General features: G+C 41.5%; 1 protein-coding gene across 8 annotated transcripts in view; it reads left to right on the top strand.

Moving 5' to 3' along the window:
* The window catches only part of LOC131443170 (neurexin-3b), a 267,752-nt gene that overhangs the window by 250,726 nt on the left and 2,710 nt on the right, over positions 1–14,316 (top strand). For 7 of the 8 annotated variants that reach the window (XM_058612579.1, XM_058612578.1, XM_058612574.1 and 4 more), the window contains one exon: positions 3,003–3,081. In XM_058612579.1, the coding sequence (XP_058468562.1) occupies positions 3,003–3,081 (79 nt within the window). Of the gene's footprint in view, positions 1–3,002; positions 3,082–11,596; positions 12,180–14,316 lie in introns of all 8 variants that reach the window. The other variant, XR_009233577.1, reaches the window with a different exon arrangement.

Genomic DNA, 14,316 nt, shown 5'->3' with positions numbered 1-14,316 from the left:
CAACAAGTGACGACGAGAATGTTTATTGAGAATAATTACACCAAAAAAAGAAATCACTTTGCTGCCAAAATATATCCCACTCTATGCTATGGAGATTTAGACGGAGAATTGGATTTCCCCAGCTGTGAAATCAGTTTTTGTAGTCCCGCTGGCCAACCGCATCATTATGCTGTGCCACGCTGCAGGCTCCCATCGCTGCACATACGCAGCCCATGCCTTTTCCGCTCCATGGGTTCTCTTTGCATTTACGGCATCAAGCCTCACGCCATATGTTATTATCTATGTCTCGGGTTCATGTGTTTGCCCAAATGTGGAAAAATGGCATGTCATACACCGCTCATGAGACGCACTCATGAGTCTAAGCCATCGCGATGGGCAGGATTGCGATGCATCGTAAGTTTATGAAAATGAGTCAGGCGCGCGTGGAGTGAATCTACAAACGACAAACATTACACTCCAAAAGCCTCTTCAATTTCACCGCATGGAATCAAAGTTGCTTGGGTGAGAGCTGGGGCCCTCTTGTTTACGAGTCTGTAGATGTCTGTCAATGAAACAGAAAGTGAATTCCCTGAGAGGAGCATGTCCTTCTACCACTTAAATGAAACCTCTACAATGTACGAGCGGAGACATTCAGTCCTATCCAGGCTCAGAGATGGAGTCCTTAATGACTCTCTTGTTGCAAGAGTTCTGGCTTTGTGTGTCAACAAGTCGAGAGAGCACCGGGGATTACAAACGCTTCTGAAGAGGCTTATCTTGACCTCAAACACATTTTCAACTGTTAAATCCCTCATCAGATATGAAGTTTAGAGCAACACTAGAAGGTTTCTTATGCAAGTTATCTTCGGGGCACGAACGTTGTCTAATCACTGAGCACATTTGAATTAAAAATACTTATTTTTATGTGGAGAATCAAGGACCACTGGCTATAATTATTTTAGGCCAATTTATGCAGAAATGGAATAAATTCAATTCTGCTTCCATTGCCTTAGAATGAGCCCTGTGTTTCTACAGTAGTTCCCATTTTATTAAAAAACTATAAACTGTAGTTTCAAAAGTAGTTTATAAACGATAAAAAATGGACTATTTGACTTTTTGGGAATGTTTTAAGTCACAAATTGCTTCATTGCTACCGTAAGTGTCTGAAAATGTATAGGAAACTAATGGTTTGTTAATTGTTTTGGTCCACAGACCTCATCTAAAAAGTGGACATAGTGAGTGATTTGATTTGCGAAAAATCTGCTTTACAACCTAAACATGCCTCGTTACAGCAGCTCATGTTTTATTCATGTGATTTGATTTTATTTTTCCAGGCATGAAAAATGGAAAAAAAAAAAATTATAAATTCATTGCGGTGCTCCAAAGATGGTAGAACAAGATGCATTTCAATATCGCTGTCTTCATTCATACTCCATGACATTACTGCACACGCCACTTTTTTGTGTTCCAGGGGTTAATTCCTTCTTTTTATTGGCGAATATTCATGTATACAAATCATATATGCACATGTGTTTATAATCTATATAAGCCTTTTTTTTAAGAAACAAGGTTACATAAGTAATTGGAGAAAGCACACACGTGTACAGTACATTCGTGTGAGGCTGCTGCATCCCAGGCTTTGAAACGACTGGCTTTGTGCTGAGATGAAATCGCCGTCATTAGCTGCAGAAAACTGCACCATGAATGGACGAGAGTGAGAGAGAGAGAAAAGGCAGTGTTTTTCACTTGGTCCTTGGTTATGGTGTGACGGAACAGACGTGTGGTTTAGGGTTTTCATCTTCTCTTTTTTTTCCTTCCCCTCTCTCCGTGTCCCTGCCTCCCACATTTTGCCACTATCATAGTAACAAGCAATAACCAAGACTTTTACGCCCGTAATGTGGCTTCAATAAATAATGTCATTCTTACCGAGGGGCTATATTTTACAGCAATTTAGTTTACAGCCCCCCCTCACACTCACACTTTTTTTTTTGCCTCCTCATGCTGGAGTACAGTATATTATGTGGTGCATTATGCTTACTAGCTCCAACAGGCATTAACTCATTTTGAAATGTTCTGGTACAGAGTACAGTACAGCCCATCACGCATAGCCATAGCACAAATGAGGAATATCACATGCTTAGAAAAAAATATCTACTTTCTCCCTGTGAGGTTAGACATGATTGTGGAACAACAGCAAGCCTGTGTGTGTGTGCATTGTAGACGTGGACAGCCTTCTCTGGGCCCTGTTGAAAGCAGCAGCACAAGCATGGGGGCGCGTTTCATTAGTCTGTCAAACTCAATGATATTTAGAGCCCTACACCCTCGGCCAGGACTGGAAAACTCAATCAGCACTCTGATTTCATAACCCTGCTTGGTGACAGGGCTTATTTTATCGCCCCGCTGATTTATTCTAATAAACGCCGGCTGCCCAGCGCACCACCGCTGAAATACAACCTCCCCCCGTCCTCCATGAGTCGACCCGAAAAAAGGTGTGTGGGGGGGGGGGGGGGGGGGGCGCTGTGATGGTGGTGGTGGTGGTGTGGGATAAATCAGAATTGTGGGAACTGGAGAGTGCAGATAATCCATCGCCGGTCCAGCTGTAGCTAGCAAGTCTGCCCCCCCTCCCTCCCTCCCTCTCTCCCTTCCCTCTCTCCACACCCTTTAGCACAAATCAGGAGTCGGGACGGTGTTGATCCGTGAGGGCTTGGTGGGGCCATTGATTGTGGACGACAGAGGAGGAGAGGGGCGATAAATAATTGGAGGCAGAGTGCGGAGGGTGAAGGAAAACAATTATCTGCGGAGGTGGAAAGCACATAAAGTGAAGAATGATAAACACTGTGAAATATGATTGACTCCAAGTGATATATGGAAACTGAAGGACAGGCAGAGAGGTCTGTGTGTGCAGAGATATCCTTGGATTGAATGGCTGTGAGCAAGTTGAGGGCTCTCTCTCTCCATGTTGCCCCTGGTCTAACCACATTTATCTGTGTTTGTGTGTGTGTGTGTGTGTGTGTGTGTCTTCGCAGACGACGGATGACATTGTTTCTTCGGCCGAGTGCTCCAGTGACGACGAGGACCTGGAAGAGTGCGACTCCGGACATGCAGGTGGGATGGGTGTGTTGAGTTGTGCTTGCTCTGACCCTGGTCTATTTCTCCTTATCTTTCTTTGATTTGCTACCGAGGACAGTCTCCTCTTAGCATCATGTCCCATGGGTGCTCCAAGTGTAACTTCAGCAAAAGCCTGCACAAAAGTAGCCACTTTGAGTAATGCACACGAGTGCGAAGGGTTCTCACTGTACATGTGAAGCTGAAAGAACTCTTTGGAGATGGATGAGAGCAGTAAGAGTTTCTATTCCTTTCGCATGCTATCTGTCAGAAGTCGTAAGTTAAAGCGTAAACAAATCCACACATACAGCTGATAGTCACTGCAGTTAAAAGCTCTCACCTTTCATCTGTGAATCAAGTTACACTTAGCTATGGGACCACTGGTTGCAGACATGATGAGGCATTGATACTAATTTTGTTCTCTCAGCATTCGGTCGAGAGCAAAACTTTGGTCAAAGTACGAAATTAGTATCAATCCGCATGTCGCCCGCACTGATGCTTCAAAATGTATCTGTCCTGTACATGGTTGATTTCCTCTTGCTGTGCGTGTCTTTCTTGACAGAGGATACATTTTGAGATTCTTTCGAGAACAAAGATGCTTTCAGCATAGATACTGTGATATGTAGCAGACTAACTGCAACAGAGCCTCCACCTCCCCTCTCTCTCTTCTTCTTCTTCTTCCTCTTCCTCTTCTTCTTCTCTTGTTTGTACCTCTGTTTCCTTCATCGGAGGCTTGCCTTACCTGAAACATTCTAATAGAGAACAGATATCCTCGAATTTCTGTGCGCATCGTCTCTCCCCCCTCCCTTTACAGACACACACACACACACACAAACACTCACACACACAGACACGCTTAGACTAAAGTGATAAGACATTCACTTAGAGGAGTTTTGCCAGAGCTGTAAGTTAAAGTGCAGATTTAAAAGGAGGCTGTTGTGCTGAGGCGACTTGGGTTTGGACGACTTGTGAACAAGCAGCTCTCAATCAAACTTCTGCCCACGAGCAGTTGGCACGTGTCCTAATAGAGTAAACCAGGAGCGTGTGCACTCTGCTGAAACTGGCTCAGTGTGTGAAAAGCATTTCCCCTTAGGCACTCTGGAAATCATTAACGGCTCAGGCTATTTGATTGCTTCACTGTCCTTCAAAATGCCATCACAGCAGACTAATTGATGCTGTGCTAATCTGGCTAAGTATGGCTCAGCACTGGACCCGGCGAACGTCCACTTTTCAGAGCTAATAAGACGCCAAAGTTGAAACAATGCCTTGCCCTTTCGCTTTACGCGCGCCCACCGAACATAACAGATAATCGAGCATTTATTTATTCCTCTCGGAAAATGAGGTCTCTCCCGTGTAATTTAGGGGATATTCTGTGAGTAATCTCACAATTCTCCCCCCCCCCCCCTCAATCTGTGAAAGGAAGTCACTTACTCTGAAGTCTTATCACACTGTAATAGCGTTTGTTTCCTACGAAATTATGCCCACATTCAGAGCCTCGTGCTTATGGCTTTTTGATGTGGAGAGAAAGCCATTTTCTCTGCGCCTTCATGCAGCATCGGGGTGCTTTATCTATGAGCACGAGTTGCTTTGTTAAGTCAGAGATTATTGAAATTGAAATGGACGAATTTTTCACAGCCCATGTGTTTTTGTCTGACGTGTCCCGACTATTAAAAACTTCAAACCCAAGTGTTCTCAAAAGTGGAAGTAGACGTTTTGATTTACTGAGAGAACATGGTACCCTCCCCTCATATAGTGGCAACATATGTAGTCATACACACTCATACATACTGTACATTTCACCATGTTGACACAGAAATTCATATCCTCATTCCTTGTCCCGCCTCCAGTTGTTTGAACAGTTGCATGACATGACGTTGATTTCTTTTCTTTTGCATTTTGTTTCTCCTGTGATGCACATATGAACATCTCTCCTCTGTATCGATTTTGTGCCCATCTGCTGGGTTTGCTAACGATTTGAGCTTTTTGTTTGTTGCTTTATTTTGGGGCCTTGGGCAGATTTGAGTGGCCCGGTTTTTGTTCTCTTGTTTTTGTGTGGTTGTTTTTACTTTGAATTTTCCTTTTGGTATCCTCCTCATCATCATCCGTCGTCCATCCTCCAAGCAAGGATAGAACCGCTCCTCCCGTTTTTTGCCTCATCTTGTGCCGCATGAACTTTTGGTGGTTGGAAAATTCAAAGTTCTCCTCCTCATCATCAAGTTTGTGTTTAGTTGTTGTTTTTTTTTGTTTTTGGTGCCATATGGCTTCTAAAGAAACATCCCCCCCCCCCCCCGCCATCTCTCGATACAACATTGGGAAATGAACGGCAACAAAATCTTTTCTTGCCATCATCCTTTTTTTGGCCTTGTGCAGGCAACCCCATTCTGTCTCAAGAAAGTTGTGTGTGAAAGAATACCTTCCCCGTCTCCCCTCCTGGGCGATAACCCCCACCCCTCCTCCTCCCTCCATCCCCACTCACCCACCTTCTTTCTTTTAGCCTTTCTGCATATACATGTCTGTTTGACTGCAGATGGCATAAAAAGACTTTTATTGCCACAAAGTATATCTGTTTTTCTATTCTATCTGTTGCTCCAAGTAGAAGGCATTTGTGGCATGCTCACTGTACTGGACTGTACTGCGACTTTAGACAAAATAATAATCCTCTTCCCTCACTCCCCTGCTTCTGCATGAATAGGATTGGCATCCATTGTGTCGTGTTGCTGCTTCTTCTTCCACCCATAAGTCTCAGACTAACCCCCTGCTGGCTTCTACTACATGTCGGTGTATGTTGGGGAGTACAGTGGCAGGTCTGCGCTGCTCCTGTATTCCTGCAGCAGTTCCTCCCTCTGAGGCGTCTTGTGTTTGCACTTGTGTCTGCTGTCTCTGTCTGTGCTCCGTCTGTGTCTTGTCTGCTGTACGTGGTCGTCTCGTGGTTGTGTCGTCCGTGTGTTTAATAAAACTGTAATCCCACCACCTTATTCCCCTGTATCCCAACACGAGTTCCACAAGAGAGCACATAAAGAGCGTGCGGTGATCATCTGACTGTCCTCTAAATAAGAAGAAAACACGTGTAGAAATGCACCAGCTGGTAAAAAAAAAAAAAGACTACCTGGAAATGACTGACGAAACATGATGACAAAGATGCTCAGAGTAGAGAAGGGTAAACAAGTCGATTTCTGATTTAATTTCACAGTGATTAACAGTGTTGCAGCTTGTCATTACCATATAATCAGAGCAATGTAGTGATTGATATGTAATTATATTCCCGTAATTGATGCAAACAATTTTCAGAAAACCCACAAGCCCAATTGAGAACGTTTGATTTGTGCGTGACCTTAGCTCAAGCATGTATGAACAATTTTACCAAGAATAACCGATGCTAAAAATGCGCAGAAAGATTTTTGAGCTATTGTAACAAATGAAGCACGTAACATTATAGATGGCTTTGTTCTATTTACTCTTATCGCGCCAGTAAACTGTGTCAGGGAGACACAATCCCTGTAGGACCCGAAACACATAAATGGAATGGAGTCATCATTCTTGTTAGTACTTGAACTTAAATCTGCCACGACAAAGGTGTATACAGTGGTTCCATCTCTCTCTTGGCTTACAACATAACTTTTAAGAACTTTTCTAACCTGCATCCTCCAAGTGAAGGGTTTGGTTAAGTTAAGTCTCGGTGTTAAAAACTCTTTGGTTAGGAAAACTTCCTGGACTCACAGTGATTCAATAAGTGCTTTTCGCATGGGAACAATGTAGAACCAGTGTGTGTCTTATGCTGCCTTTAATGGCATGGTCATGTTCAACCCTGTTAAAAACACCAACATGTTTCAGTCTCAGTTTTCATCAGGGAGTCAAAAAGGCATTTTAATAGTTTTAAAGAGAGTGCCTCGGAGTGTTTGCTGACTTTGGTTCAGCTGTACCTGATCATTTTATATGAATAATAAATCAAGTGAGAATGTTAATATAATGGGAGTTGCTCATGGTGACAAGCTTATCCTATTCTGCAGTTCACCTCAGCTGTGTGGAGCATATTCTCATCCCTCCAGCCTCAAATTACAAACATTAGGTGGGAAAAAAAAAGAAAAGTTAAAGTTGAGAACTAAGTCACTGTTGCAGAAATAAAAAAGGATCTGTTTTATTTATGTGGAGGAGCACAAAGCAACTAAAGACAATTATTTTTCTCAAGGTGGAGACCAAAACTGAATTAAATAAACTAATATTTGAATTAATTGGTCTCTGCTGAATTTCTAAATAGCATAAAAATAAAAAATGTTGTCCACACTGGCTTTTTTAAAATTATATTATGCGATAAGATAAACTTCATTTGTCCCTCATCGGGGAAATTCACTCATTACAGCAGCAAAAACAGTAAAGACAGACAGCAAAAAACAAGCAAGGGTTAAAGAAAGGTAAAACAGAAAAATGACTATAGGCTATTCTGTCAATGTTGGGTTTTAGATTTTAATGACATAAAATCAGGTCAGGATACATTTCGCTACACAATAAAAGCATAGTGCGTGTTGGCAGAGTGTTAATATAACAAAGTGGTTGTTTCAGTTTGGTTGTTTCACTGACATATACACATCTGAACTTAATCTGAATTTAAATTGCCACCAAATCCATAATCTGGATCAGATTGGGATAAAATTTAGCATGATGGTGGAGTGTGTACCAAAATAAATATACCAAATTATGCTCAGTCCAATGGGTTTTTAAAGAGATATCATTTTTTAACAGTTTTTCTTATTGTAAGAGATACAAAGAATCTGTTTTGATGTCATCAGATTCTTGCCAAAATTAAATGGGGCACATATTTAGTTGGTCAGCTAACCATCACAAAAAATTCTGATTGATCTGTCAAACTGTAGACAGGAAGTTGCTAACAGAAGGACATACTTACAGATAAATCCACACCAATGAATACATAATAATAATGTCACACAATGCTAATTAAGCCAGTCAGTTACACAACTCTCAAGTTGAAGTTGAAGTGATTTGTTTTATGTTAAGTCGGACGGAGGCAACAGCAACGGTGCGTGAGTAAAGCAACATGACTGCAAACAGGTTTGAATATAACTGAAAACATCATGATGGGACAGATGGTCTTTGCCCTGGTCCTGCTCTGCTGCTGTATACACACAAACACTCCCTGAGACAGATCTGATAGTATTGCTTAACCTTGCATTGTTAATGTTTGTGAAGATCAAACTGGCAGAATAACAACAACAACAACAAAAATCACCACTGCAGCTTGAAATAATGTTGGACTGCATGGAGGCAATATTCTGGGATTTCCTCACGTGCAGGGTAGAGAATGAAGTATAGGAATGGATCAGTGAGTTTCCTTGAGGCATCAGCTTTGGCTTCCGTCAAGCCCCATCGGACCAGCTGTCACTTCAGCACAGGTCTCAGATCAGTTTAAAGGTTATTCAGCTGACACATGTCCACCGAGTGCAAGGGTGCAGCCTAATGGCTGTACAGCAAATCGACCAGCTGACAGGGGCAAGTCGCCATTGCCTGCCGGAGATGCCAATTTTATACGCCAGACTGCCCGCAGCCACATGATGATGGATTAAGAGCTATCTGCCATGCGCCATGGTTTTCGGGACATCCCGGAAGAGAGCTCTTCCTCCAGCCAGATCTGGTTTGTGCATCCTTACAAGATAGACCTCTATGCTCCATGGCATTGCGAGTGGGATACAGCGTTCAAATTTAAGCATGGAAATTACTGTCCATCAATGATAAGTGAGGCTTTTCTCGGCGGTTGTGTGCACAGGCAAGATAAGATAATTTACTGGAAGGGTAAAAAGCTCAGTTTCTTAAGGCTCGATGTTTCTAGAATACTCTGGCACCAATATAATTCCTGGTATGCCCTTTTATCTGTGTCCACACTGAGAATCGGTGTGTTGCTATAGCTCACTAGTAATCACCCCCATACCTGTGGTGGGTAGAGATGAATGAATTTGCTACAGCAGGTCTCTGAGTACAATACAAGTAGCTACAATGGGATTTCAGGGCCTCAAACCACTGACTCACTCACAATTTGCAGCGTTGAAATTCCTTTCACTCGGTTCATCCATGGTTGGTGCTGGTGCACAGGCTTTCCGCTTTTGTGGCGTAGCACCATCAAATCCTTGACACACCGTCGGGATTCGGAAGCCTCAGCAAACGCTGGATGGACACGGGGATCAGGCCAGAGGAGTGAAAGTGGAAAAAGAAGAGAAAGTGCTGCTCTGAGTTTTCTGCATCTGTAGCTTCCAAGCTGCTGAGGTAGTCAATCAGCCATTTTGTAGTAACTATATTGACTTTAATTCCTCCTCAAAAGCCAACACGGGCATGCAGCAGATAGTGACTTTCTTGGATGAACGGGGGAAATGGCTTTTAAATGTGGTTTTATTTCATTTTGTCATTTTGTAGTTAGTTTTTTCTTATTAAAGCAAAGACTATTCAGTAGGCACAAAGCGACTCACTTTCTCTAACAAATAAAGAAAACAGTGTTACTGGCTGTAGGTTTAGGGAAGCAGAAAATGATTTGCCAGGCAGGCAGAGGCTTAGAATAAAGTCCCCATGCATCTTGACATTGGTGAAAAACAAATGCAATTTGGTTAAGCAAACCCATTAGAAACTGCCGTGTTTGTCTGCTTTCGGAATGCAGCAAAATGTCCGATGCTTGTGTAAGAGATTACACGGGATTAAAGTGTTTACTAAAACATCAAGGTTCTCTGCGCTGACTTTACTGGAGACCTTTAGCAGCAGAGGTTCCCCTTTGTTGATATAGCGAAGAGCTAACAGTCGCTGAAAGCTGTTAGCCGGGAATGGAGTGAAAGCATGCAAACAAGGCCAAGACAACAAGGGCAGGGTCGGTAAATAAAGCCTCGGTGAAATCACTTATGCTCGTGGGCACAGAGTTGTGTTACTGGATTATTATCACAGCCGTCCAACGAGCACATTTGCGGTTAGTCATAGAGAAGATTATTCATGGCATTCATACAGTAAAAAGCCACTCTGCACACTCAGTCATTACAACGCTCTCTGGAGCATGATGGGACGCTCGCATTTAAACCGTCAGTGTTGATAAGATATAAACAGAGCAGCGTGCCATATTTCCTCAGCAGTGTGTGACTTATGGAGCCTGTTTTTTTTGTTTGTTTTTTTTCACTAAATGAACGAGGTATTCCTGTATCAGCCGGCAGAAGAGGAACCAAAACCTGACACGTGAAGACAAATGTGCTTCTCACATCTCCTTAAAGTCACCAGAGGCACAGATAAACCTGGTGCGCCCCGCGTGCCCTCTTGTGGAACTCCTCCCCCAGCTCAGTGCTTATCTGTCAAACGAAGGCTGTTGGTTATGCATAGAAACACAACAAACATTCCATTAAAAGTGGCTCATTAATTATCACGTTACTCACCCTCTTGATTAATTAGCAAATGCAGTGGGGCTAAATACCTCTTAATATTGGTTATATATCACCTATGGCACACCTTCTCCCCCTGTTAACTGCTGATGAATGGTTCCTTTGCCTGAGATAATATCCCACAGCCCTTCAATGGCAGTTGCCTTTTACTGACCTTTATGCCCTTCTTAAGCCCCTCCCCCCACCTGACCCCGGCTTGCTGTATTGTTACTGTATATTACTCTCCCTAAATGCAACTTACTGAAGCATGCATTAACCCGACTTCTTATAGCCAAACTAAAATCCAAAACGAAATCCATGTCTGATTTACCTCTCTTTCTCTGACGCACATCCAGACTGCACGCCCTGTCCCGTGTTTTAAATAAATACTAACAAGAGAAATGTACTGAAGCAACTAATAATAAAGACTTTATTATTAGTTAAGTGAAGGTGGTGACACTTTGCCTATAAACTGTCCCCCTCTCTTTGTCTGCCTCAGTGTGTGCTTTCTGGTTGTTCATCTTTGATAGTGTGAGAAATTTGATGCCTTTCTTTTTCTTGCTTGCTAATCTGTTTTATTTATTTCTATTATTTATTTTTTGTACATATATGCTAATACACATATATGTGTAACTGTTTCTTTTCTGGAAATGTTCAAATTTCATTATCTTGTTAATTTGCTAAGAACAGCTATTGTTAATGTTTTGATGATTTCCCCCCTCCCCCCCTCCTCTAATTAGAGCAAAGCTTCCTCTTTTCTCTATGGTTTAATTGGTGTTAAACAAACAACAGAAGGTTTTCAAGATTGGGCGTCAAAACACTGCAGCGCTTATGGAAATTCAAATTAATTTCCTCATAGAGAAAAAAAGCGAAGTGATCTTCAAAGCGGACCAAAAAAAAAATGTTCCAAACTGTTTCAATGCTGATATTCTTCCTTGTTATTTATTTGCTATCTCTGATTGAATTTGGATTTGACCAATGAATGAGTCGATTCTTTTTGTGCATGGCAAAGAAGTTGCAGCTTAGGGTCTGTAAAACTGTCAGTGTTGAGAGTGCTGTTCTCTTTTGTAGATGGGCATGTATATGCTCATTGTTTGTATATCCCCATCCCTTCCTTACAGCCAAAAGCTCTAATGCCGCCCGACCGCTTCGTGCCGCCTTTACATGGACATGGCAACTGATGTACACGTTCACCCCCATCTATGTCATTTCCTTCCTAGTATGTTCATAGGTCCCACCCCGTCTCACACTCCCTGCTCCCAAACCCTTTTACGTAGAGATTCTAAGAAATGTACAGTCATCCATTTGTTCATTACCGATGAACACGTTAATGTCGAGCGAGGAAAGAACAAAAAAAAAAAAAAAGTCTTCTGATCAGGCTGTAGATATTTATGGAGGGAATTATCTATCAAGACGTCTAGATATACAGTTTTCTTTTTTTATACAAAAGTAAGTGATTATCAAGAAAAGAACAAAAAGAGAAATCCTGAACAGAATGGTGAAGATTATTTTTCATGTCATGATGTGTGGATGTATGTGTTGTTGCCTCCCTGTGCCATCCTGTCTCAAAAGAGAAATATATACTAATTAATCAGAAAGTGTTAAAACAGAACTAACCTAACTTGTCCAAAGGCATTCTTACACAACTTTCTTTTGTAAATTTTTTTTTTCTTCCTGCCAAAATCATGCGGGCAATTTGTTGATGTAAGTTGACAAAACTGATTGTATGCTTCCTTCCTTTGAAAACTGTTTTCTTTTTTCTTCCTTTCGTAGACTTTTATGATTTTTCCGAGCTATACTTGTTTTTACTTCTTACTTCTTACTAATCCCTTTCTGGATAGCTCTATCTGTGGCTTTACTTTGTGAATGTTTTTACGATGTTTGCTCTAACTCTGGACTCTTTTTTGCAATGCCTTAATTATGATTTATTTTTCCTTTCTCTTTGGTTCCCTTCATTTCCGTTGTGTTCTTTTGTTTTCTTTTAATGTTCCAAAAGGTTTGCATCTCTTTATAGTGCCCTGTCTGTGAGCCTTTGCAATGTTACAAACAAGCCGCTTTGGCAAGAGGAAAAGCAGTTCCAGTCGACATCTGAACGTTTCAAACTCTTTCAATAAATTGTGTGGTATCAAGTGCTCTGACATGGATTAATTATCAATGGTTGGATGTAGAAACGCCTGGTCTGGCACTCTGATGATTAATATTGTAATATCACACCAAATATTAAGGATGTCCCGATAGCAATCTCAAGTATTGGCTCACAGCCGATCACCCCATCACCTCACCTCAATCATTAACTGCAGCCGCAGACCTTTCCACGTGAAATTGGCCGCCAGCGACTTTATTAATAGTGACCAGGTCCGTCCTGTCACTCAGCTCGAGAGTGTAGCAGGGCTTTATTTGGGGCAGAATTGAAGTGACATTTATTTCTTGTTACCTGTGATTGATATAATCGGTCATATTTTAATATGAAGCCTTGTTTTGATCTGCGCCGATTGTCTCTAGCCTTGAGCACTGCTATTCATGCACTTCAGGAATAAATACACTCATAGACATAAGGTTTCCCCGAGGCCCTTACCCTAACCATCACAAATGAATGCCTAATTGTAACCTTTACCCTAATCTTAACCTAAACCTGATCAAACCTTAACCCTAAAACCACGTTTTAACCAGCTGAAATGTTCTAATTTTTACAAAATATCTTCACCTCTAGTGGTCTATATGCTTTATGGTCCCCACAAAGATATATATAATATACATAAATAAGTTACAGACAATTCTTTTTACAAAATGGTGTACTGTACTGCTTTGTTTATCTAGGAAAATTCAAAAAATCCCATCTGGATTGTAGGCCAAAAAGCCAGATCGGGACATCCCTACCTTACATAATATAGTTTCATAAACCGGATTCTCACAACAAACATTCAGGTGTCACTGAACTGCCCGGTGACTTTGTGCCATTGTGGTAACTGTAGGAGTCAAAAGGCAAGAGGCTAGGGCAAATAGGGGAGCCCACTAATGTTGAGTAAGTAGTTCCCTTAATTTGTCAGAAAGAAACTGTTTGTGGAGATTATTTTTACTGGTATAGTTTCTTCTTCTTTTTTTTTTTTTTAGATCAGCATTTGACCCCTCTGTAGACTTTAAGTACCAGTCAGGTTTTTAAGAGGCTCAAAGTAATGTTTCTGGACTTTGGAGCGCCTCCAAGACAGTAACATTTCCAGCTTTATGATATAGTTAGTGTTGTAGGTTCAGCAGGGTTAAAAAGCAGGCGCTCTGTATGAAACACCTTACAAACACTTTCTCATTTCAGACTTAGTTAACTTCCTTTCAGGCCCCACTGGCTTGGACTTGAATTGCAAACAAAAGCTAATACCCTCTGCGTCTGTTTATCCACAGAGCGTATCTTTTGGTGTTCAAATGGGCTAAAAAGGGATTTACACTTGAAGATACATGAAACAAGCCTCTTAAAAGCCTTTGAAAAATTATATGGAAAAAAATGCAGCATTATTAGGTAGAAATAACTCCAGGGACAAAACTGTGCATATACACATCAATAATTCACTCACTATCAACTCCGAAAATACATGGAGCACAAAAATATGTCATAATAGTTTATAGTGTAGTATAAACGCAGCGTCTGAGATCATTTAGCAAACAAATAAGTAGTCCGTTTATTGTGGCTCACCCTTGTGCATCCCTCAAAGCCTTTTGATGCAATGTATTCTTTATTTATGGCTGTTGTTTTCTTTTGGTTTGGGTCTTGTTTGGTTCTGCGTTTGATTGTTTTTTGCACTGGTAGACTCTCTTTTGTTCTTTCCTTTGGTTGTTTATCTTCAGTTCATCT

The sequence above is a fragment of the Solea solea genome, chromosome 17 (assembly GCF_958295425.1).
Source record: "Solea solea chromosome 17, fSolSol10.1, whole genome shotgun sequence".
In the NCBI taxonomy this organism is placed as follows: Eukaryota; Metazoa; Chordata; class Actinopteri; order Pleuronectiformes; family Soleidae; genus Solea; species Solea solea.
The sequence above is the reverse complement of the archived record's forward strand: the minus strand, read 5'-3'. Positions and strand labels throughout refer to the sequence as shown.